General features: G+C 34.0%; 1 protein-coding gene across 3 annotated transcripts in view; it reads right to left on the bottom strand.

Annotated features, from left to right (window-relative positions):
- The window catches only part of LOC146533051 (synaptotagmin-10-like), a 71,786-nt gene that overhangs the window by 4,147 nt on the left and 39,698 nt on the right, over positions 1–27,941 (bottom strand). For all 3 annotated transcript variants that reach the window (XM_085196582.1, XM_085196583.1, XM_085196584.1), the window contains exons 2-9: positions 26,452–26,611; positions 24,210–24,351; positions 21,273–21,416; positions 9,596–9,718; positions 8,054–8,208; positions 5,645–5,813; positions 3,352–3,472; positions 1,819–1,990 (exon numbers count right to left, since the gene is read on the bottom strand). In XM_085196582.1, coding sequence (XP_085052708.1) covers positions 1,819–1,990; positions 3,352–3,472; positions 5,645–5,813; positions 8,054–8,208; positions 9,596–9,718; positions 21,273–21,416; positions 24,210–24,351; positions 26,452–26,611 — 1,186 coding nt within the window. The remainder of the gene's footprint in view (positions 1–1,818; positions 1,991–3,351; positions 3,473–5,644; positions 5,814–8,053; positions 8,209–9,595; positions 9,719–21,272; positions 21,417–24,209; positions 24,352–26,451; positions 26,612–27,941) is intronic.

Raw genomic sequence — 27,941 nt, 5'->3', positions numbered from 1 at the left:
GCTTTAAATCCATAGATCGGAATAATTTATAAATTATAATAAGATCGGCCACGTGGCCAAATAGAAATATCTAAGAGTTATGTATGACAAGAAAACTACGTGCCCGAGATACGTAGCTGTGATCGCAGGCACGGTGATATATTAGAACTTCGAAGCGATTAACGTGACGTTTCTATATAGCCTATAATTTTTCTCGATAAATGAACTATGCAACATCGACAGAATTTTGCTATTTATATCAGTACTACGTGAGGTTAACACTATTAACCGAACTATTAGTATATATAGTATAGATATAGGAACACTTATATAGTTTTTTTCGGTTTCACGCTGTATCTCGCATATAGGGGAGGGAAACTAATCTGTTCCCCATTTTCAACAGAATCTTCGGGGCATTGCGTGTTGGGTGGCGGAACTCAACGCCGCGCTTTGGTTTCGCTCACCAGAACGAAGAAATGAAAATTCATTAAATAATAATTCATTCGTCACGTTACAGTCACAGGCTTTTACCCCTGCACTACGACGGCCTCAAATATTACGAACCGTAACCAACCAGTACGAACGTACATCTGTATATTTATATTCTAATGACAACTGAGAATTCTAAAGAGACATTCTACTTAGACTACTTAGGTTCTTTACTAGATAAACCTAGACCTTTAGAATTTAAAAACCTTTATGTAACATTTTATTTTACATACATATATTTTACTCGAAAACTTTTAGCGAAGCTTTATTAAAGCTTATCAATGGGGCTTTATGACCATTCCGAGTAAACTACCTTCAATTTATCGACTTTAAATGGATTATCCTTTTTTAACGATATCTAGCCCGGATTACAGTGTGTGCTTTTTGTATGTGTAACGAGATTCACTTTGTTTATATTGCATAGATAACGATGTGGTGATTTATTTTAACATATCTTTTCTGACCTAAGATATATATTATATATATTTGTCATATAGTAAGGTAGACAAAGAGAATCTAATGTAAGACACTCCGTTCCCCATTTTCAATTTTCGAAGCATTCCGCGTTAAGTTGTTACCAACGCGAAATACAACTCATTCCACCAAGTAAATTTAATTTCATTCTTATTGGAATTCAACCCATAATCCTTACGTACGTTTAAAGTAAAAAAAAAGTTTAAAAATTTGAACGTAGCGTCCAAGATCCAAATGTCAAACATATCCAAGAAGCGTGAGTTCAAGTTCTTTAACGTTATTTTTTTTATAAATCTACTAAAATAGCGCAATGCCATTTATCCACTTGTTTATTTTCTTAACCATACTTATCCAAATCAGAATAAAACGAATGAATATCAAATGTACCGTGAACATTCAGAACATACAATGTAAAATCGTGTATTTTATCACAATTTGATACTAAAATCGAAATGTGATGTCTTTTTCAAGAATGAAGACTGTTAGTGTTAGCATAAAAGTTTACAGCCATATTAAAAGACGCTATCAAATATCAGCGTATAAACGTTTCAATATAATATTCAAGATCTAAAAAGTGATATATTGTCTTTTCGTAATAAAATTGTGCTTAGTATCAGTGTAAGGTAAAGAACACTTTAAAAAAAATTAAACTAGAGTATATACTCATAAATAAAGAAAATATATCTTCAAAAAAAAAAGAATACAAAAATATTACACAACAAAAAAATACGGAATATGTCTGTAGTAGAAACATAATAATAAAAAAACTAGGGTAAGTACATAGGTAAATAGGTAAAAGTAAGTAAGGTAAACAGTTTCCAATAAAATACCTTATTTACCTAGATATATAACCTAGTTTCTGCAAAATAAACTCACAAATCGTAATCGATGACTTTCACGAGGAGGGTGACGTCGTATACGTTTTCCGCTGGTAAATCAAATACCAGGGCTTCATTGTAAACTGGGCTAAGTGTGTTCTTCTTGACAGTCGTCTTCTTTTTCTTTATCCTCTTCCCTTGGCAGATTAGGCAGATCTTGACATACGGATCTGGTGGAGATAATATGTACAATATGTTGCTTAAGATAATTAATTTTGCTGAGTGAGAATCAAACCTACGACCGTTGCTTACCTTCAGACGTGCTACTCAGACACAATAGCCTCAATATAAAAATAAAATACTAAATAAGTACTGAAGCCTAAAAGTAATAACAGAAACCCTTAGATTATGTATCTATGTCCCAGAAGTTAAGAATAGAAGGACATAACTACATTTATACAATAATTTGCTCTTGAAGTAAAACAAACTGGGTTACGGATCCTCGCTCCTACAAGTAAAGTCCATGAGAAACAACCCCAAAATATAAGCTTAAATGTTAAAGTATATGAAACTGTCTAAATAATTCTCAGTTTATTCTAGTGTATGGTGCATTGCCTTCACTTTTACGAGAAAACTGAGGGTCAGGGTTAATTTGGAGGATATAATGCAGCAATTTCATAATTTCATTTTCTTTGAAATTTATTAGGATACTTTCAATACTGACATATAAATTGTTTTTGATCTGAGATTATGGGGTCCTAAGTTTGATTCCCGAGTCTCCGGGTGACGAAGCAAACCGCGACGACACGACGTAGAGTACTGCCACTTAACACACAATGCCGAGAGGTTTTGGTAGAAAGTGGAGAACGGAGTGGCCTTACACTAGGTTCCCAGGTTCCCTCTGCCTATCCTACTATGTGTAGCTTATACCGTGAAGTTATTAAAGATATGTTCCTAATCTGTTTCACGTAAACTTGAAATATTAAGCACATTCCCTAATTACTTCCCTGATACGGTGAAACTTTTGAAACTCAAAAGTTTGCAAAGTCGATAACTTGTAACTTATACTCGAATGTAATATTTAACTTTCGTGTACCTACCTATATACTATATACTTAGTACGTACTTTATACGCTGTAATAAAATCATTAACAAAATCTGTCTTAATTTTTAAGGTTCCGTACCTTATAAAGAAAAAATGGAACACTTATAGAATCACTTTGTTATCCGTCTGTTCGTGTGTAAAGACCATTAATTCTCTGAGTAATGAAAACCTACAGGATATTTCCCGTAGACCTAAAATTATGAAAAAATCCTACAAAAAAATTGACTTGTAGTATAAACAAAGATAAAATAAAAGAAGAAATATTCTTATTACAGATAATAACTATTGCAAACTTATTTTTGTGGTTCATTTCATACAAAACTTACAATCTTGAAATTAGCACGGAATTTTCACTTGGGGGAATCTTCTCTGGTATATATATTTCGATAATTCTTAGCACTGGTTCCCTCTAAATCCCCCATTATATAGTATACCACATACGACGGGCAGCTATTATTATTATGCTATTTAATATTACAAACGTACCTGATGATCCATTTATGTCCATAGCTTTCAAATTTCGCCCCTTGATGACAGTCACGGTGAGTCGTCCAGCAGTGGGCAAGTAGCACAGCGAAAGCATGAGTTCTCCGAGATCTTTCTTTTCCTGTACCGAAAAAGTTCATAATTAACATAATTCAAAACACACAAAACCGTTAGTCTATAATCGAATTGTTCTTAAATAATAATAGGTTATCACGTGATGGATGAGAGAATAACATAGAGCGGGATTTGAATCAGTAACAATCACATTGTTAGCAGCGTCCCGCATATGCAAAAACAATGTAGGGCAACCTAATGTAAGACACTCCGTTCCCTACTTTCTTCCCAATTTTAGAATCATTACGTGGTGAGTAAAGGAATTCAATGCGGCGTTTACCTAATAAACTAAATTCGCTTATATAGTTACAATAAGATAGTTTGACGATAACTTTACTTATCAAAATGCGACTACTATTTTATTACCAGAATCACAAAAAAAAACTTTTATCACGTTTCACATTTTGTTAAATTCAATTCAATTATGAAATGTCACAATCAATATTTTAGCTGAAAATTCTTCATTTTTAACGTGAAATGGAGCGGATGCACTCCGTTCTATGTATTGAATGACTGAAGCTGAAATATAATGTGGTCCGTGTTCGTATTACAAAAATATAAAAGTTCTTTTTATTTTACAGATGATTTATTTTTTAAACTTTAGTCAGTTAAATGCAGCGTTGAGTTCCGCATCTGAGCATGCGATGATGCTACCATCAAAAGTAAGTGAAGAACGAAATGCCTTGACACAAAGTCTTAAATTCTTCTGGGAGGAATACAGCGTGAAAATTATTTTAAAAAAATGTGAAATAGAACGGTTATGTATATTCCGTTTTCCTTTTACAGGTTCCCGTTTCATTATTTTGTAACCAGAGCGTAATACGCTTTAATTGAAATTTGAATTAAGAATCTATTTTAAATTGTTACTTTTACATTACTTTTAGAGTGTTTTATAAAGAAGTAGGAGTAGTCTATATTCGTATAAAATTTTTGAAGCACGCTGTTAACTTATTAAAGTTTTCACATAAGTATTTTTATAGTACGCAGAAGAAATGAAATTAGAGAAAAATTAAGTACTGAGCTTGTATGAGAACACTTTATTCTCCATCTTCCGCCTAAATTTTGAGACATTGCGAGTTCAACATCGCGCTTTGTTTTCCAGATAAGAGTGGCCAAGTTAAAATATTTTCCCGTTTACATCATTTTCGTCAACAAAATATTTCGACATAAGAGACATAATACGCTTAGAATGTTTTAATCATTTTATATTTACGGTCGAGCAAAGTAGACCCTGTGTGACATAATAGAGGGAATTTCTTCGAGATTTGGGTTCGGTCAATAGGTGATTAATGACAACTCAACCCAGATTTAACACGAAAAAGGACTTTACAGAATGATTGATCGATTTAAAAAAAATGAGAATTTGAATTTATTGAATGATTTGCTATTTTCTAACTAGAGTGCTTTGAATGTAAAGGACATATTTTAATATCATTATAAGCTTTCGACTGTAAACGGAACGGCTGTGGGTTCGATTTCTAATAGGGGAAATGAAATGCTTAATATTTTAATTTCCTCGCTCTAGTAATGAGATAAATCATGTCTCAAGAATTCGGCGGAAACTGGAGAACGGAAGTCTTAATCGAAACAGAGTGTCGTAACACTAGATTCCCAGGTTCCCTCTGCCTACTCTACTATATGCTGGATAAGCATGAAGCTAAAAACAATTATAATTAATAAAAAACTATAACTTGAGTTAACTTGGTTAATGAAGGTTAACGCTTCACACGAAGAAGTTATTTTAGTTTCATCTACAATCTGAACATACTATTTCACATATACACTTGTCACGTCTCTACATCAAAATGACGAAGATTTGTATGAATATGATAATATTCGTGAGACGTGCATTCACGAAACAAACACTCAGGTACCGTAGTCTATCATGTTATACATACACTTACATATAAAGAGATTGCTATTTATTTATTCTTTTATCTTTACCTATACGTTTTTATAATGGACCACGTTGGCACAGTGTGATATTTGACTATAAATATTGTAGTTTAAGTAAACGTTCGGTTGTGGATTCGATTTCTAATCGGGGGAGTAAAGATCTTTGATACTTCTTTGTTAAGATAAGGTACGAGATTAAGTTCCGCCAGCCAACACGTACTGTCTCGAATTCGGGCGGAAAGCGAAGAATGGATTTAAAAATTAATTAGATAATTATGCTTACCTGTGGTGGTGCTAATATATTCATCGTATATTCAATCTCTTGATGTAAATCAGCTGATTCCAAAAGTCCTTTTAGCACAACATGGCCGATCAGGTCGTGACGACTGAAGCGGTCGAAGTCGTATACCGAGAATTGAAGGTAGCGTTGGCGTAGCTCTTCGTAGGGGACGCTAGAACAAAAAAAATATATTTTCCTGATCTATTTTCATATACGAGACATAAAAATGTTTCACATTATACATCAACTCCAAGCTGCACTTTTTTTTACTAAAGCGGGGTGAAAATAATTATTTCCCCAAACATAGAGCTTACAGTCAGACCGTGTCCAACTGGGCCAGAACCTGGGAGGGGTCTGCAACACTGGGTCATCTCTAATCTATATATATAAAAGGATTTGTCCTCACTGACTGAGATAAGATGCACGCACAGCCGTAACCGCTGATGGTAGAAACGTTAAATTTGGACAAAAGTTTACTTTCGTAATCTGGACATCCACTAAGAAGGGATTTTGAAAAATTTTAACCCTAAAGGGGTGAAATAGGGGTTCAAAGTTTGTATGGAAAAAAATTTAAATCGGCACCGATTTTTATAAAATTTTAAATTTAGATTTTTAAAAGTATTTAATTGAACACGTTTTTCATCGTTTTCTAGAATTCTCTCCCTAAGGGTGCAAATAAAGGGTTAAAAGTTTGTATAGGTTTTTTTTTAAATCGTCACCAATTTTTATAAAATTTGAAATTCAGACTCTTAAATGTATATAATTAAGCACATGTTTCATGGTTTTCTAGAATTCACCCCCTAAGGGTGCAAATAAGGGGTTGAAAGTTTGTATGGAAAAATCTTTAAATCGCCACCGATTTTTATAAAATTTGAAATTTACTCTATAAAAATATTTAATTGAACACATGTTTCATGGGTTATTAGAATTCACCCTTAAATACGCAAGCGAAGCTGCGCGCGTCCGCTAGTATAATTATAAAGCTGAAAATGTTTGGTTAAACATGCTCTTTTCAGGAACTACTGGTCTAAATTGTAAAATTCTGTTTCTGTCAAATTGTTTGTGTTTCTGTTTGTTAAGTCGCAAATAAAACCTAGTCATAAATATTTTTATATTTTTTATGTTCCCAATGAGACACTTACGTTCCCCATTTATTCATTCATCCACATAATAAACGCAAGCCAACTCAAAACCTAGAACGTCATAAACTAGTTACTCCACTAATGGAAGTGCAGTCTTGCAAAACTTTATAATATAACGCTAACGTTCCTCAGTTAAGATTTTAATTGTTGATTACTTTAATCTACTTCAATAGTTTCTTTTTATCGACTATTAGTATCTGGGTTGAATAAATTGCTAGATATATTTCTGCTTTACGTTTTAATTATTGAGACGCATTCAGAGAAACTGGTTTCAATTCAAACTGTATCCGAAGAATTATTTATTATTCATAAAGAGGCGTTTACGCGTTCCATCTTGTTAAATAACATAGAGCTTTTAGAACTTGACAGAATAGAAAGAAGAAAAAAGGAAAAAAGAAAGTATTTGCCTTCTCTTCGAATTTACTTTAATTAGTGCGAGTATAATTCATACAGAAATGACAAAAAAATATATATTTTAAAGTTTGTTAAATATATGGAGAATTTAGAAACATCTTCATTTTACACATAATATTAATTAATATAACTTGCTTCTATAAAAATATTTCAATTAAACAAAACATTAAAAAAATAAAATTTAATAAAATGATTTTCATTTATTATTTCAGGTAGATCTCTTGTTACTATGAATTGTAAATATAGCATAACTAATATTGTAAAGCACCGTACAAAGGTTGATGTACCTTTGAGCTTAGAGAATTCTTTAATAAAGAATTTATTTTACATTTAATTATACTGTAACTTGAACTTCTATAGCAAACATTCAACTTTAATAAACTTTTTATAAATGTTTGAGCTTTTTTGTCACAAATGATCACTGTCCGCTAATATTCTTTTTCTTTTATCATTTCGATATTTTTTTTGTTTCTTACATACATTTCTCATTCTTCATTTTAATTAGTAACATTTATCTCAATTAAGTTTAAATTTTTAGACATCGTATTTTTCTGCAGCGCCCAGATAGCAAAAACAACTTTAATTAAATATTTTTTAGCTACACGTTGTATCCTGCAAATAGTGGGGTAGGGAGTGGGAACCTTCGTTCCCAACTTTCCATGAAATTTTCAATGCATTGCGTGTTGAGTGGTAAAATTCAACGCTGCGTTTTCCCTGGTTACCAGAACGAAGAAAATAAATGTTAAATATTTCATTCACTCGAGTGGAAATAAAGCCTGATACACTTGTGGCAGGGAGCTGGAAATGGGACCTGGAAAATAATTATTTTAAGGTTGCTATTAAGGTAGAAACCTACCTGAACAGAAACGTCTCATTGAACACGGGATTGAGATTCTTACGATGCACTTTAGTCTGGAACTTCTTCTTCCTATCTGGTAACAGGAAGACTTTGATGTAGGGGTCACTGCTGCCTGACACGTCCTTTATGGGCAGATCACGGGCTTCGAAAATCTAAAAGAAAAATAATACAAATAATTACATATTTTAGGGTTTCGTATATCAAACGAAAAAAACAGGACACTTTGTATTAGCAAATTGTTCGGTTCCGCCAGTGTGATAAATTACAACGGAAAAACAAATCATATTCCAATATGGAAAGGCCGTAACAGCCTTTTCTTCACGAAAAGCAGAGAACGTAATGACTTATCCCTAAGCTATTTCCGCTGACCTTACTACATGAATGATAATGGGTGAAACCGAATTTTTTTATTTAATAATACTCAATTAAGAGCTTACGGAATTTGAATATTTAAGCACCCATTTTGTTAATAATTAAATAATTTATCACAGCTTAAACTTCAATACTAAGTAATTATTACTAGAAATCTAGTAAGCACATACCTATTAAACATTTACCAAGTGAATTATGCGGACTTAATTATGATAATAAACCTAATTATTGACATCTCATTAAGCATGTGTAGCACTAGAACACTGTTATGTAAATTGTAATCTGTTGAGAATATTATAACCATTGCTATAGTTGGCTTTGATTTGTATATACGGTGGTCATAGATTTGATATCGGGGGAATTTTATTAGTACCTACATACAAAGTAATAAAAGACCCTAGTGTTATAACACTCTGTTCCTCGCTTTACACCCGCTTATTTGCCAAACCAGAAAATAATGAAACAGTCTTACTCGTGTAGCAAAGGCGGTGCTGGAACCCTAAAGCAAATAACTTTTCTTACGTTTTACGTGGATCTTAAGACGTAAAGTGGATTACCTCATTTTTCCCCGTTCCTGTAGAAATTTTAAGGAATTCTCCATCCCCTAAACTAAGTTCAGTACTTTGGTGTGTGTGTCTGTCACTCAGAAAAGGGAAACTATAGATATAGACTACATGAGTAGATATTAAAGGTCACTAAGCAGATTTGCGGTGGGTTTGAGTAAATTAATTGCCAGAGACCCTTTAGCATTAGGGTTTTTGAGATTGTAAATCATTTGAATTAATAGTTTAAGTGACATGATAACTTATTCATTTTATGAATTAGTGCTATTTGCTGAAGAATATTAAATCATTAAAATGAAATTGAGTTTACGTACATATATTGAAAGAGATTTAAGATTTACATGAAACTTTACAGTTATATAGTTGATACACCAGAATAAAACATAAGCTACAATTTATACAAAAATTTGGCTATAATAATAAGTTTACTTGGACGAGACCGCTAATCTTATATCTAGGTAATATAAGAGTTAGATAGATACCTTAAATAAAAAAGACCCATAGCAATTATAATTGTCAATTATCAAAAATAATTAACGATAAAGAATAACACAAGATATATCAAGAAATTACTAATTACTAAAATAAAACAATTATATAATACCTTAACAACGAGTGCTTCTACTTCTTGATCATATTTCAATGCGAAGTGTAGTTTCCCGCAGAATTCCAGTTCGCCGCTGTCGGTGGAGGATTGACGGACGAGTTCATTTTTGTAGAGCTCCGGCTAAAGACAAAATAGGTATTTTTAACTTTTTTTTAGCTTTTAACAGTTAAGTGGCCGAACTCAACGTTGCGATAACTAGAGTAGATACACTGTATTCTAGAATCCACTACTCAATGTCTAAGCTATAGAAAACAAATGTTGTCGTTTTCTGTAATATTGTAATAAGTTCTCGAATTAAAATCGAAACCCTTAACTGTGAAATTTACAAATAAACTGCTCAACTGTACCACGAAGTTATGAAAAGTATATATTTATGTAACTTTTAGTAATATAGATAAAAAAATGTAAATCAAACTTTTACAAACAAATACATACATAAAATATTAAACCAATTTCATCATATTCCACGAGCAAGCCTCAAGCCAAAAGATTTTTTTTTTATATTCTAACAATAATATTCTCGTACATGTTGTACGTTAAATTACACGTGCTTTTAGTTTATTTTATGACTGTAAAAAATACACCATTTTTATTACGATTTTCCTAGTAATGTATTAACTGTAAAATTTTATCATAAAATTTAACATTTTTCAGCTCCACTGTAAGTGAAGAGTCTTTTCAGATACCTGTGGGGTTTTCGCTACAATTAAGGAGACATTGTATATTGCATTACATATTTTTTATATAAAACATATTTAAATCCCCGAGTGAATATCGAACCCACAGAACATATCAATATGCCACAGCACCACGACGGTCTTAATAAATTATACTTTAATTATTGCTTGTACCGTTACGCATCTCTTTAATACTTATTTATTATTAATGGCAGATGAAACGTAGTAACAATAACGTAACAGAGTAACTTTACATTACTTGGATTTTCAATTTTGTAAATAAAACATTACCTACTGTAAGGATATGGGAGTGAAAGAGTTCTTTTATTATAATAATATTATTTACGAGAAAATATATCCATTAAACTGATACTTTTTCGCGATTCGTAATGCAATTTTTTCTTCACACTCTTCACGATTCATCCCTAGCTTAGTAGCCAGAGAGAACGGAGCGCCAAGCGATATGGTCTCTTCCTCTATTCATATCTCTATCTCCTCGCCCATTGTCACCAATGGGTTTTTTTAAATGTTAAATTATGGCAGACTAGACACAAAGAACCAAGCTATTCTTACCCTAACCACCGAACCAGTTAGTCTTTGACACTGCCTAAATAACACTCCTTTACGCAGGTTCCGCGAAAATATCTTATTTAAAATTATTTCCACTCACAATGTCTAACAACGGCTTCGAAATTTCAATGTATAAAGTGTGTTAATATACATTAGTGATACAAACATTGCAATTAAAATGTGTATAATATCGTAAATAACGCAATAATTCCTTAGATATAATTATTAATATTTTTTTGTGAAAATTTGTGCGGTCAGTTGAATATTTCACTGCCACAGTGCTCGGAGTGCATCAGCGATCGAATCTCACGGTTATGCGTTAAGCAGAAGAACCATTATCGTATGCAGATCTTTCGTCGAGACGTATGACGTACCCTAACCAATTCGTCATAGATTAAGCTCTGCAGATAAGACACGTGTACGAACAAGCAAGCATTTGCATCTGAGAGGACAACATTATTATCATATTATTTACTCAAAATTATTAAATTATAAGAATGTCACGGTCACGATGGGGTTGTTGTTTACCGGAAGCAGGTAATAACGATGAGTCTATAACATGTTCAAAGTGTAAAAAACGTTATCACTTTGCGTGCATATTTCTTGACGCAACGTTAGCGAATACAGATACGGGTTGGAGCTGCCCTGAATGTTGTCGTAATTCCTCTAAGAATGTAAAAAAGGATCACACTCCTATTCGCAATGTATCTACTGTGAGAGGAAGTAAAAGACCAGCACTTCAGTCTCCGCCTACACCGGAAAATCACAGCATAACTCGGGATGATTTACGTGACGCAATAGAAGAAGTTATGAATGAAAAAATGCAAGAATTATTTTCTAAAATGGAAGATAGTATTAGCAAAATTATTGATAGAAAGATAAAACCGTTAGAAGATGATATAATTGAAATTAGAAAGTTTTTGAATTTCACTAACGAGAATTATGAAGACATGAAAAATAACATTGATGCTTTTAAGGTCAGAATATCTGAGTTGGAATCTGAGAGAGATGAGCTTGGTTCTACTGTTAATTCTCTTAATCAAAGAATCAATCAAATAGAACAGCAGTCGATACAGAGTAATATAGAGTTACAATGCGTGCCTGATAATAAAAATGAAAACCTAATAAAGATAACTTGTGATTTAGGAAAGATTGTCGGTTGTCAACTAAAAGAAAATGATATACTGCGCTGCACCCGCACTGCAAAGCAAAATCAAAGCTCTCCACGCCCACGATCAATAATTGTACAATTGTCAACACCAAGATTGCGCGACGAACTTCTCGCTGCGTCTATTAAATATAACAAGGGAAAATCTCTGGAAAATAAATTAAATTCTGCACTACTGGGATTGCCTGGAATTAGCAGACCGATCTTTGTCTGTGAACATCTGTCCCCCATGAACAAGGCTCTTCACGCGGCAGCCAGAAAGAGAGCGAAGGAAGCTGGATACAAGTATGTCTGGATTCGGAATGGCAGAGTGTTTTTGAGGAAAAGTGATGAAACCGAATTTATCGTAGTGAAAAATTTAGATATATTAAAAAACATTTGATAATTTGTTTATTTTTAATTTTATTTAATTAGTTTTTAGCGGTGATTGTATGTTATTGTCCAGTTCTCTTTTTAAAATTCGATTCAAATATAAAATTGTACTATCAAAACTCACGTGGATTAAGAACCAAAACACACAGCTTTCTTCAAGCGGTACTTTGTAATAATTACGACATAATCGTTCTTACAGAAACGTGACTAAACGATTCGGTTTCTTCCAGTGAGCTTTTTGACGAGAGATATGTGGTTTATAGAAAAGATAGAAGTAACGCCGAACTAATTCACAAAAGTGAAGGTGGCGGAGTCCTTGTAGCGATTTCCAGACAAATACACTCCAAACGTATATTTAATTGGGAATCTAAACTTGAAGACCTCTGGGTCATTATTGAAATTCCGATATCACATTCTTTGCGTCGGGTTGCTCTCTGTGTAGTATATTTGCCTCCTCCGGTGCATAGTTCAATGTTAAACTACTTTATAGATAATTGTCGTCTTGTTCTCGAAAATTGTGATTGCAACTGTATCTTAGGTGACTTTAATTTACCTAGTATTAATTGGAATTTATTGAATGATACTTCTTGCGAATATAAGGTGCCAGGTTTATGTCAACCTCTGATAGATTTAATTAACATATATGGGCTCAAACAGCATAACAGTGTAGTCAATAAGTCCGACAGAATACTCGATCTGGTATTATCTAATATTCCAACTTGCATAGTCCGTCCTAGTCACTCAATCCTCAGTAACATTGACCAGTTACATCCTCCTCTGGATGTAGATATTTCATTTGTAGGGCAAACAGAGCTTCCGTTTAATCGCGAATCTTTCAAGTTAAATTTTCATAAAGCCGATTTCATTAATATTTTAAAAGAACTTAAAAAATGTGAATGGGTGCAGATATTTGGGGATGTTAATGATGTTAATGTAATTCTTTCTAAATTTTATAATATTATTGGCGCTATAATTGAAAAATTTGTTCCTAAACAAAATATGAAGAAATCTCGATACCCACCTTGGTTTAGTAGTAACTTAAAGCACCGTTTAAAAGAAAAATACAATCTTAGACGTCGTTTTCAAAAATATAAAAACCCAATGGACGAACTAGAGTTGCAGTTGCTAGATTCGCGTTGTACACGTTTGGCCATTGATTGCTATAATAAATACATTAGTGACTCGGAAAAAAATATCTTAAAAAATTCTAAATATTTCTGGACCTACGTTAAAGCTAAACGAGGTGGCACTAGCTCTTACCCACTTTATATGACTGATGGATCGATGACCGCCTCAGATGGTAAGCAAATCTGTGAAATGTTTGCGTCATATTTTGCATCCGTATTCATAAATAATACTACTCAAAACTCTGATTACAGAGATTCCTTGGAGTACATGGAAAAATGCAGTCGGTTAATAACACTACCTATTATAGACTCTGAAACTCTACTGGGGAAACTCAAAAGTTTAGATGAAAACAAGGGTGCCGGCCCTGATGGGATTCCGCCCGTGTTTATTAAAAGATGTGCTATATACCTGGTAGAACCTTTATTAATTATATTTAATATGTCCTTGCAAACTGGCATTTTTCCGGCTGAATGGAAAGAAGCGAGAGTAGTCCCAATTCACAAAGCAAACAACGTAGATTTAATATCAAATTACAGACCTATTTCCATTTTATCAACTTTAGCTAAGGTACTAGAATCGCTTGTTTGTCCCTCTGTACGTTTTCATTTTAAACAGAGTTTGAGTATTCAACAGCACGGGTTTGTTCCTTCTCGATCAACATGTACCAATTTAGTTGATCTCACAGAAAATATAGCAGAGGCTCTTGACTCTCACAAGCAAGTGGATGTTGTATACACGGACTTTAGTAAGGCTTTTGATCGTTTGCCTCATGACTTATTGATGCAAAAGTTATCTGCTTATGGCATTTCTGGTATTTTTTTACAATGGATCAAGTCTTACTTAGAAAACAGAACATTCTCTGTAGTAGTTAATGGCTTTTACTCTAATTCTCGGAAAGCAACGTCAGGTGTTCCGCAGGGGTCTCATCTGGGTCCAATCTTGTTCACAATGTTTGTTAACGACATACTTAATGCAATAAAATTTTCCAAAACTTTTATGTATGCAGATGACCTAAAATTGAGTAAAGTTATAGACACTGTACATGATTCAATAATGCTTCAAAAAGATCTTGATGAACTTTTCAATTGGTGTCGGCACAATAAAATGGATCTCAATCCAAATAAGTGTTTTTTTGTAAGGTACTATCGGAAAAGAAATATCATCTCATTTCAATATAGTATTGCACAAAATAAGATTAAAGAACTTGAGCAAATCCGCGATCTGGGTGTATTATTTGATAAAAAATTAACATTTGTACCTCACATTGAACAAATAGTAAACCGGGGCTCAAAACTACTAGGGTTCGTATTAAGGAACATTAAAGGTTTACGTGATAACAGAGTCCGGATACTGCTGTACACATCTCTTGTTCTCAGCATCTTAGAATATTGTTCAGTAGTATGGAGACCTCACTTTGCAAACCATTCTCTAGTAATAGAACGAATACAAAAAAGATTCTTACGGTACCTATTATTCTCGAACGGAATTTCAAAAAAGAAACTACCTTCTTATTGTCAACAATTAAATCATTTCCGAATGATTTCTTTAGAAGAACGTAGAAGTCGGTTAGACATATTTTTTATCTCTAAAATTTTTACCAACGGAATTGACTGCCCTCAGCTACTCAATAAGTTTAATATACGTGTACCAATGAGGTTTCCCCGTAATATAATAACCCTCCTTTATCCCCCACCCCGGAAAACAGTGTTTGGATCAAACTCTCCTGTTCCTAGACTTTGCAAGTTGGTTAATGAGTACAGTGACCTATTTGACATTAATGCTGATTCAACTAGCAAGATTCGATTAATATTGAACACCAAAAGTCAAACATGCTAAAAATATATTAAATTTAACATTTCTTTAATTTTTTTTTGTTCTGTGTTGTTTTCTACGCTTAGAAGTTTATTTTCGGTCTAACATAGCAAGATGTATCTACCTGTAAGTGTTTGTTACATTTAGTCTTAGTTCCATGTACTATGTATCTTTTTTTGTATGTATTGATGTAAACAAATGTTGGTGGATCAATAAATAAATAAAAAATAAATAAATAATAATTTCATATTTAATTAAAACAAAATATTATTTACAAAATAATATTTTATATTACTTATTTCTCGCAATTTGAAAAAAATATTAATTACGAACTTTTATCTCAAAGCTCCATAAAGCTGAAAGTCCCGTCAAAATCTCTACACAATAAAAAGATAAAACAAAATTCACAGGAAACCCACAAAAGATAGGTGTAATTTCGAATCTTTTATATAAAAAAGTAAGTAGGTACGAGTACGTCCAATATGATAAATACGTATAAAGCCGTTTTGTAAATAATTTTCGGCACAACAAAGGGGCCTCGCAAAAAATGAGATCGCTGACCTTTGCGCGGTATCAGTAAAGAATTTTGACATGCTTAACAGGGCATAGAAATTCGGCTTATCTATAATTTTGCCTTTGTAATATATATTTTATATGTACTACTTATATATGTAACATATACATATTTGATTTATTATTTCTTATCACCGATCCCAAAGCCGTCTTGACTGTAAGCGCGGTGGTAGGTCTGCTCCACGTGCGTACGAATGAATTATTATTATTTCCTCACTTTGGTAGTTAAAACTTGAGTTGCGACACTCAATACGCAATGTCTGGAATTCAGATGGAAAGCAAAGAGTTCCTTAACACTTGGTGCTAACCATAAGCATAAGCGTAGACGCAATGAGGGTAGAACCTTATAGAGGCAGCATAGCAAACTACTACGAATGCCTCAAGGTCGCCCACAAACACCAGCTAGTCGTCTACGAAGACAGGGGGGAATGCCTTGACTTCCTAAAGGCAAAGAAACATCTACCTTCCCCCTCAACAGAGGCTCCAACCGAAACGCCGAAGCAGAGCGGATCCGAGAGGCTGCAAGAGAAGCTGTACCCCGAGCCATCCACAAGCAAGACCAACACACCCACCCCCAAACATAACATCTCGAGGACTTTGGCGAGGGCCATTCTGGGAGTCGTCGCTCTAAGGGAAAAAGAAACCCCAAAATGCTCTGCCTCTAAGGCTGCGCGCCAAACCAGCACCGAAGAAAGAGAGGACATTCCGGGAGTCTAAGAAACTCCAAAATGTTCTGCCTCTAAGGCTGCGCGCCAAACTAGCACGCAAGAGAGAGAAGTTAAAGCCTTTTTCGATACCCGAAATCAACGGGAACAAAAAGGACACCGCGAAGGCGTACTAGAGCACAGCAGAGGCAACATAACACTACCTGACCTAAAAATAGCCAGAAGCCCAAAGGAACATGCTATAAATGCGTTCATCGAGTTCTTAGCCACATTAAAGGCAACCCGCGAGGTAAACACCAATATCTGTAAAAAGATCCTTCAGACTTTCCAGAGAGGAAACTTCAAACTCCTGGAAGTAGAACTCGATGAAGCCAAAGCCGCCATCTATGACAACGTCAGCTCCCGTGTCATTCACGGAAGCATGACGAGACAGTACATGGCGGCCTATAGCAGCACCAAGGGCTTTATAGGCCTGGTCGAAAGTGAAAGAGTAGACGATCCCCCCAAATTCCTTACATCAGAGAGCGACCAAGTGGTAGTAGTGGCCGAATGCACGAGGGTGATGCTGGACGATAGGATACTCGGAATGGCAAACGCCATTTCAAGCGATCCTGAGCCGAGCGCAGCCTTCGTGAATTGGGAGCTACCAAAACTTTCCTGGGTAAATGGGGTTCCGGGGTGTGGTAAGACAACTCACATTATCAAGCACTTCGATGAGGACACGGAAGTAGTAGCGACAACCACAGTAGAGGCCGCGAAAGATCTAAGAGAGAAGCTGGCGCACCGCCTTGGCACGAAAGCGACAAAGAGAGTGCGAACAATGGCCTCGATCTTAGTCAATGGTTTTCATGAGGGAATAGCTATAAACCGGCTAACGGTGGACGAAGCCCTCATGAACCACTTCGGGGCCATTGTTATGGCGGCCAGACTGTCAGGAGCGAACGAGGTCACACTCATCGGAGATATCAATCAGCTGCCTTACATCGACAGACAAAATCTATTCGAATTAAGGTACTGTAGGCCTAGCTTGACAATCAACATCACATGCGAGTTGCCTTGCACACATCGGAGCCCAATGGACGTCGCCTATGCCCTCGCCGGAGTATATAACAGCATTTACTCCGCAAGCCCCATTGTCCACTCCCTAAAGGTTCTCGGATATACCGACGCGCGAATACCACACTGTAACGACGGCACCCTATATCTGGTCCACACGCAGGAGGAGAAGAGGCAGCTGAAAGACCAGGGATATGGAGCTGGAGCAGGTTCGCGAGTCATGACTATCCATGAGGCTCAGGGGCAGACCTTCGCAGACGTCGTCATCGTCCGAACCGGACGCGCACGGATCCGAGTACATGAGAGCGTCTCTCACGCAGTCGTCGCAGTGACGAGACACACCAACACCTGTGTCTATTACTCTGACGATGGCGGTGACGCAATAGGCAACTTCATCAGCCGAGCGGTGGGCGCTTCATTTACGGAGGTGGCGGAGGCGAACCTAAAAGGGGCAATGTCACAAAGAGACGATAGGGTGATAGAGGCACTGATCCAAAAACTTAAGGAAGGCGTTCTGCATAAGCCAGGCCAAATCTAAAATTCCACACCTATATACATAATAATTATACAAAAGACTATAATAATTATACAAAAGACTATAATAAAAAAAAAAAAAAAAAAAAAAAAAAAAAAAAAAAAAAAAAAAAAAAAATGTCGGTAGGGGTCTCATCCAACCCCTCTAGTATAAGCTCTAGATATAATAAGTACAGTTTAAATTGTCCCAAAATTAAGTACGCCACATTAAAAGAACTTTCTTAAAATAAAAAAAGGCACGGGCAACTATGCGCCCGTGGATGTAGTTTTTTAAAATAAAAAAAAAAAAAAAAACACTTGGTGCTTGGTGCTTCTGATATGCGTGAAAAAGCGTGAAGCTGCTAAGATAAAATCTTAGCTCATACTTACCGAATACATATTTGGAATCAACCACGCTATAGAACAAAAAAAATATTTCTGATTTATAATGTAATGCTAAGTAAATATAAAGAAACTGACATATATTATAGGATAAATACTAGATATAAATATATTTATAAGATTTTCAAAATATTTTCATTCATTTAACAATTACACAAATTTCACATTTATTACAAAAACTAAATGAAATACATTTTGTTTCGCCGTTTTTGTACTCTAAGCAGCTTAGTAGGTCATCGCGCCCATTACTCATTGCCACAGGATTACCAGCACGCTAAAGGATTGATGAGAGATTACATAGTAAAAGCCTCTACTTAAACAATATTTGTTTATCTTTTTACACATAGCGCTTATAAATATATATGAATGTATTAGTTTTTGATATATCTAATTATTAAGTAAGTAAGTCTAATTGTTAAGTAACAATTCATGGAACGTGGAGAGCACAGTGTCTTGACACTAAGTGCTCACAACTGGGCCTATCTTTGCTGGATGCGGTGTGTTAGTTAGTATAAATATTAAAAGATCTAAGTTTGGGAAAAATTATAAGTATTTTTTAAGCTATAAAACGACCGGAACTTTTTTATAATTACTTAATTATGTATGTATACTAGATAAATAAGATTTTCATTAAAAAAATCTGAATCTATTATGAAGGCAAATAAACAATATGTTTACCTCATTAAAACTAAATAGTCAAAATTCTTAAAGTAAGAATTATTACAGAAACGTCCGACATAAAATTTTGCAAGGAGACTGTCTTATTAAATAAACAGTCCATCAACAAGCAATTTGAGATGCCAGCAACTTTAAACTAATTTGAAATAAATTATACTATGAAAAATGGAAAAAATCTTGAATCAGCTTCTCGCTATATCCCGCACACAGCAAGGTAGGCAGAAGGAACTGCCGAATTCTGGAGGTATTGCGTGTTGAGTGGAGTGGAGCTTAACGCCGCGCTCTACCTAGACACCATAGCGAGAAAACGAAAATATTAAATATTTTATTTACTTGAGTGGGAATCGAACCCACACTACTACTACTGTCGCGTTTACAGTCACACTTAGTGACCCTGTGCCAGGACTCGCCTATTTTTCGAACTTGAGGTTAATGCAAAGCCCTACTGGTTTTACAACGACACCTGACCGGACGAAGGTACTCTGTCCCTAAAACATTAGCAAGCCCTATGTGGCTCCTTGTGAAGATGCCGACGACGTTAAGTAATAACTAGCTCGTAGTAGAGCAAAGGGAACCTGCAACCTACTTTTTAGACACTTTCTCATGATATATTAATTAAATAATTATCTGTATATTAAATTAATGTCTTTACACATTGGAAATAACAAAAGGAATCGAAGTAATAGAATAGACGGTAACAGATGACCATCCCACATGGCTAAGTGACTTTAATCTAAGTTAGAATCAAGATGGATGTTTCGTGACCTGACTGATTGATTGATGCGACGTATTCTACCTACCTCGAAGTGTTTACTCTTAAAAGTCACAGCTGGTCGATCCTGACTTCGTTTAGTAGAAAATACGGTTTGTACAAGCAAAGAAATCTATTCTACTTATTATTTGAAAAAATTCAGCTCGATAACTACTTTATTAGCTTCACGCTTATCTTCACTTATTCATAGCATGACAGACAGAAGGTCCAATTGTCAGGACATTTCTTCTCCACTTTCGCCATGTTGAATAGCAGAACTCAACGCCGTGCTATGCGAAAACCTATATCGATTAATATTCTTTTACAATGTCATTTACATTTTATTAGACTATGCTATTATATGTATATATATGTTTTTTATTAGACTATGCTAGTGTTTGAGACCAGTAATGGCGTGAGGGCACAAGCGTGTAAAAATAACTTGTGGGTTTGAATCCCAATCGAAGAAATGACATATTTAATATTTTCACTTCTTCGCTCGGGTATAGAGGCAAAACGCGTTGAGTTCTACCACTCCAAAATTTAACAGAAATTGAGGAGCGGAGTGTCTTAGCACTAGGCTTCCTCTGCCTATCCTGCTAAATGCGGGATACATCGAGAAGCTGAAAAAAGAATATTAAAATATATATTATGTATATTTTATATATACATATATATAAACATTTATCGTAACATTTTATACGATATTTTTATTATCTCCACATAACGCACACGTGACATGTCATATCCAGAACAAATGGCAGTGGGAGGATGAATTACATCATAACTCATATTTTTGGGTACACGTGAGTCTCTTATGTAATACTAGGCAAGGGTGTTTCTCGATTCGATGTTTCTTTTACCAGGAACAGATTGTTGCTAACAGATTTTTCTATAATATATTTTAAATATTGTAACGTAAGTTTGTATGTTAAATAATTAAGAAATATAGAATTTTTTTAGCTAGTATTGAAAGAAAATAATTATTTTTTGTCAGATATCTTAACGATCGCACTTTAACTGACATGACATGAGAGCATGTAATTTTTTTTAACCTATGCTGTATTCCGCTTGTATTAAGATAATACTACATTGAGCCAAGCAATTCTCCATTTTCCTTCTAACAAACGAGACATTCACTATAGAGTGGTGGAGCTCAACGACGCAGTTTGTTCACTAGACAGTAAAAATTATTCATTTCCCGGTGTTTAATGGGAATCTAACACTCAATCATTGCGTCTAAGACCTCTACTTATAGAAATATACAATTAAGATATTCCTACTACTATATAATTAGATTATTAATTACCTTTATTAATCCAATAGAGGAGTCAGCGCGTTCCAAGCTGCAAATGCTAAATTGTATTGAAGGAAGGTCCAGACGATGTGAGAGCTGACGTTGGAAGGTCTGGTGACGGTCAGGCACTATAGGCAACGTTGTTTGACGAAGTACCTATAAAGAAAATTTGTTATTAATTTATGAGGCAAAAAGCTACTTTTATACACTTTGTACGAAGATTGGTTGTTCAAAACCATTACATATAGTATGTTTATATAACTATGAAATAATCATTTCAAGGTCGTATTATTTAATTCTCCAATATCACTCAGTTCACTTAGTTCAACGTAGGGATTCAACGAAACTCCTTTTCAAGGGCCAGGCCTAAATAGCCGCGGGTCCACTCTTTGTTGCCACAAACTTGGAGCAAAAGTTCAAAGGAATAAAATAATAAGAAGATATAACGGATGTATACTTTATCAGAACGGTAAGACTTTCAAATCAAATAGGGTACTTATATATTCAAATAAATTGAATTATATTATGTACATATATTAAGATAATCCAGAAACGAGAGAGAGAGCATCTACATAAATACGCAATAATTATGGGTTTGATCACTTAATTAATGACATTTCTCGAATTTGGTTGGTTTTTATAAATATATAAGTACTGAAAAAGATATGTTTGTAAAAATTAGGCAAAATTACAATTTTACCCAAGCTAGTATATCGTATACCGTTTAATAAATATAAGTTTAATTTCTTTCGTAGCTCGCGGCTATATCAATACTTGTAATATTTTTTTATTTACATGAATTATCTTAGTAGATTACTTTGTATGATTGATATTATAAGAAATTATACTAGCGAATTTATTTTTACCGAACTCTTTTTGCACAAAATTTATACTACATAAATAGTTAATATAAACGATTTATATAGAAGTGTTTAACCATTCATTTCAGTAATATTCATTTTCAGTGAGAAGAAGCATATTATAATAATAAAAAATGTATTAAAATATTAATATTATCACGATTGAATACAATGGAATGGATTCAGGAAGTTCACAGGAAAATCCTTTGCAAACTTTGCAAACAAGTATGTACATACTCGTATATTACCCGAAACTGAAAATTAAGTTATACCTAATAAAAGGAGTTCGTTCAGAATTCTAAACCAAGTATAAAAAAAAATAGCCCATAAATAATATAAGAAAATATAACGGTATCGTCTAACAGAAAATTACTTAGCTCATTTAAAATATACCTCTATTATTATTATTTCAATAAACGAGGCGAAAGTCAAATCAACAATCAAAGGTTATTCAGTCTCGTTACCATGCAAGAATTGTTTGTATTGACACTGGAGTCAAGTGCTTATAGGCTCGTATCGTATTTGGTAGGGTCACCTTAGAAATAACGCCGTGGTGTTAAGGTAACAGCTATCTTACTATTATTTTTATGGATTCAATTTCTAGGTTAAAAATATATAATAATTTGGAAAATAAATAATCCTGTTCCATACGCTGAAATATTAATTCATTGCATAGAAAAAATTATAACTCTATGAAGCATATTGCTTATAAATGAAAATTGCTCACACAAATAACGCTTTATAGTGTTATCAGTGAGAATTTCACTTGTTGCACAGTTCTTATTCTCTGAGATCCATTTAGGACTGTTATAATACTATTAATGTAATAACTATTGCAATACATAAAATAATCGATAAACCAAATGTTTGTAGAGGCGACATTAAAAGCTTTTTGTTGTTAGCATGTAATCGCCATCATTAAGTAGCCTTAAGGTTTTCTTTTTGTTTTATACAGTGTACATAGGTTTCTGCCAAAGGAAAATTTCCAAAATCATATTATATATTCGTAAGTTGAATATCTACACGAGGCTGTCGTGGCGCAGCGTGCTCGCAATTCTTCGAGAATTCGGCAGAAAGTGATGAACGGAAATGTCTTAATGGGAACATTAAGTTCACAAGTTAGCTGTACCTACCCTGCTATATGCGGGCGTATTTTATATTGTTCTTTTTTTTACTGCCTACTTTTTTATCCTGGCCAACTCAGACAATACATTTTAATTTGAAAAATTGCAAGTATAATATTTTGTCTGGCTAGAACTAAGAATCTCGTAAATTTTATACATGAACATATTGTTTAGTTATGGTATAATAATTATAAAATATTTGGTAAAATATTAACAAATGATATAAATGTTACAGAAATTATTTGAGAACAAAAGTGTTCTAACATAATAAACATTAATTGTGATAAATATTCATTAATCAGTACCAGTGTTTGAGTAGGGTTGGCACGCGGAACAAAAACAAGGACAAAGAACCTTTCAAGTTTAATGGGTTGAAGTAAATCAATCCTTATATAATAATATCACAACGTGAAATAGTTATTATAATTCTATTTAATTCATTGAAAATTAATGGTTATTACTATTTAATTCATTAAATTATTACTATTTAATTTATTCTCTTCCCTTCCCTTCGCAGTTCTTGCACATTACGTTTTTAGATTTTCTCATTTTGGTCACTTTGCTGGACTACGTTACTGGACTATTAGTTGCGAAATTTCTATTTTTACACTTCTTAACACAGTCATTGCGGCTTGCCGTCAAAATCGGCCTTATATAGGACTTAGACTTCGCCGGTGCACGGTATGTTATTTATGAGGCCCAAAAGACCTCAACTCCAGCACCCGAAAGAAATTTTTCAAAATAAGGTCCTGCAGTGAAAATGTTAAGGATGTTTCCACGTGTGCGAATGTTATGAGTAGGTATATAGATGACATATTATTTGCAAGCTTGAAGCAAGTTTAGTTTTCATTCTAAGCACCTGTTTTTTCAAGAACAGTCCCAGCTTCCCAAATGTTTATACATAATTTTAAATAATTCTAGATTAATTCTGTAAACATTAAGAGGTAAACATTACTTCTTCTTACCTTCTTGCCAGCATCCTTATGCTCTTGAACGTATTCCTGTTTAAGCGGCTCAGTTTGCAAATCAGGTAGGGAGTGGCTTATGCGGATAGCTGCTTGCCGGGATAGCGAGTCGCAATTACTGTCCTCAGATTCCCGCCGTGTCCTGGTAGAGGAAAAAAAAAGATTATTTTATTATGTAGTAACAACTTATAACACTTTTTTTACAATCACGCATCTCAGGAAATTATTAAGGCATGCAAGAGAAGTTATTGTTAAAATACTCCTTCTTCTCTTTTCACCCGACTTTGAGGCGTTGCGTGTTGAATGGTGTAAACTTACTTTTATACTTACTTAAACTTATTTTTATATTATACCCAAAGGATAATATATATTTTTATATATATTTCTAATAAAAACTATCCTTTGTCATTTCTTACATCTCTAAGAATATGTGTACAAATTTTTTTTTGATAATCGCTTGAATTTTGTGTAAAAGCGTAAAAAACAAATTTACATTCATATTCATAATATTATTTATAAGCTCCATATGAAAATTTACCAAACCGAAATGTGTATTTTTAAATATATAAAAATTCACTTATTCGCAAACTCGAGTATTTCTGCTTTCAGCTCTTTCCGATATAAAATCCCTCAATATCTTTTACAACTATAATATAACGGATGGGAGCTATCGTAGCGCAGTGGCACAAGCAAATGTGAATGAAAATGCAATGATTTTGGATTCGAATCCCACTCGAAGAAATTAATTATTTACTGTGTTCATTGCCTCGCTCTGGTAACATGGCAAAGCGCGTTGCTGATTTCCGCTACTCAACGCAATGTCTCGAAAATTTGGCGTAAATATTGCAACGAAATGTCTTAACATGAGATTCCCTCTGTCTGCCCTGCTTTATGCGGGATACAGCGTCAAGCTCAAAAATAATAATATGAAACAAAATGAAAAAAAATCTGTACAATTGTAATTTTTATTATTGTAAAAAATCACAACCTTTTCTTGTACCACTTATGGATTAGAATCGATATAAACCGGATATTCTTTCAATAAAGTGGGCCATTGTCATCTCTTTCAGAAAGGTTCTAAAATATTAGGGTGGGCGTGAAATCGAAATACCCTTCATAAATATTGGGGTTGGTATAAGTTTTCGTTAAACAAATATTTTCAAGGAAAATACAAAGTGATTTGATAAATGTTATAAAATGTATGTAGGTATGTTGATAAAATGTTTTGCAAATTTTAATTTTAAAAATTATTTATTTGATAAGAGATTTTGACAGACAGACAGACAACAAAGTGAACCTATAAGAGTAGTAGTATGAAACGATAAAAAAATTACATTAATTTTCATAAAATTATTGACGCCATTTGTCGCTGCCAAAATGGACGTCTATTTAGAATGTCTCAAATTAAACACTCGATGGCATTCCCCCCCTCCTTACCCTACTATGTTCCGGATACAGCGAAAAAAAAATATAATTACGTTTTAATTACAAAAGTTTCCTAATCAATGAAGAAATAGATAAAATATTAAGTGCCCATTACTTCCTCTGTGAGAGCTTTTACCGGAACTGTTCCTTAACTTATTATTTCATAGCAATTTCCTTGAGATAACCTACAAGGTCGACCCTGATAATTATCTTTATTACTTACGTATATATGTTACGTATATAAAACAATACAAACTAAAGTCTTCTTGGATCGCGATTGGTAATTAATTAATAATTAAAATAAGAAGAATATTAGTAAAAACATCGTCATTAGAAATTATAATTACAGACAACAATAGTGTTTAACAATATTAACTTTAGTTTAAAATTGTGGTGTATTCATTAACGTATACATTACTTATAAATTAAATACTATTTACTTTAACAATATAAAAAATAGATTAATAATTCGTTAACTAGAAAACAAATAAAATTAAGAGCGCTGCGTGATAAGTGTTTTAACATTAAGTTTCCTCTGTCCACCCCGCTGGAAAAGATAAAGTTAAAAAATTACATGTTAGTACGCAACGGCTGTGAGTTCGATTCCCACTTGGGGAAATGAAATAATTATATTTCTTTACTCTAGTAATAAAACAGAGCGCGGATTGAGTTCCACCTTTCCACCAATACGCAATATCTCGAAAATTAGGCGAAAAGCGGATCACAGAACGCCTTAATAATAGGTCCCCTTCATGCGAGATACAGTCTGAAGCTGAAAAAAGAGAACCAGACAAAGATCCAAGTAACCCTAACCCACCTGCCCATAATCCACCGCCATGTCGCCGCGCATTGGTAACCCACAGCTGCCAGCAGTACCGCTGCCATCGCGGCGAGCATCAACGCCGCCGCGTAGTCCACGGAACTGCCTCGTATGTCGCTGCTGGATTGTGCCTCTAGCCCTTCTGGCGGCCACACGTCTGTGAAAGATATCGAGAGTCAGTATTGTTTTTGGTATTTTTGTTGGTAAGACGTCATTGATTTTTATAGTGAAGAAAGTATCAAAATATTCTCATTTAGGGATTTTGCGTAGTAAGTTGTTCCAATATGGCTAGTATTTTTGTATTTTGCCTTTACTTATCATCCTTTTATTTGGATACTAGTTTTCAATCGCGGCTTAACCCACGTAGTTAAATGGAAATTACTAAGAGTTGTACAACAACACATTCCGAGTGGCCGAAGTAACAATGGCCCACGTACAGTGCATGCATCGAAACAATTAACACTATATACTCGTAGACTCGTAGACCCTCCCTTGAAATTTAAAGTACTATAACCCAGTACACCTTTGTATTCAAAATCTTTCAGGAAAATTGAATCTATATTTTTCTGCCACACCCTATCCTACCTTTATATTACCATGACCTTTTATAATAAAGAAGAAAACCATAATAATAAATTCCACTAACAATATAATTCAATCGTTAATCACGCTTGTCACTAGACAGCCAAAATCTCATTAATAATACCCTAGTAAACAGCTGACACTTTATTAAATTAATGTTATAATGCTTGTATAGACTACCACTGGATCTACTAATTAGTCTATGATTTTCTTATAAAATATAAAAAAACAAGAGGTCGTGGCGCATGGGCACAATCTTGGGGCTGTAAACGCAGCAGGCTGATTCCTACTCGAGGATATGAAATATTTAATATTTTTTTTAATTTCCTCGCTCTGGTAACGGAGCAAAACGCGGCGTTAAGTTTCGCCACTCAACATACAATGCCTCTAAATACGGCGAGGACAGAACGTAATGAGAACGGAATGTCTTAGCATTACTACTATACAGCTTGACGCTAAAGGAATTATAATATTTGAATAAAAGACCTAAAATTTTATCTTAAAACTGCTTATTGGTACATATACAATAAATAACAAAATGATCAGGAACGTAATTGTTCCTTAATTGGCATTCATTTAAAATGAAAATAAAAAAGGAAACGTTCATTCTTTAATAAAAGAAAGCCGGCAACAATTTAGACCTCCTCGGCCCAATCCCAATGAAATCTTTTGAGACAAAAGATAAACATTGGGTACTGAAAATGAGGAACATGGAAAGAAAATTGCCTTTTACGAATACAGCTGGAAAGAAAATAGTAACTAACAAATTATGTTGTTGTATTAACTCTTATTTAGTTTACGAATTTTGTAGTGAAAGTTGATTTACCAATCGTTTTAGTAAAGATATAGCTTTGCAAGACTAGCTTTACGATGTAGCCTTAAAATATTTAGAAAATATTGTAGAC

This window comes from Heliconius melpomene, chromosome 13, assembly GCF_056956725.1.
Source record: "Heliconius melpomene rosina isolate 202511_hmr_F chromosome 13, ASM5695672v1, whole genome shotgun sequence".
Taxonomy (NCBI): Eukaryota; Metazoa; Arthropoda; class Insecta; order Lepidoptera; family Nymphalidae; genus Heliconius; species Heliconius melpomene.
The sequence above is the reverse complement of the archived record's forward strand: the minus strand, read 5'-3'. Positions and strand labels throughout refer to the sequence as shown.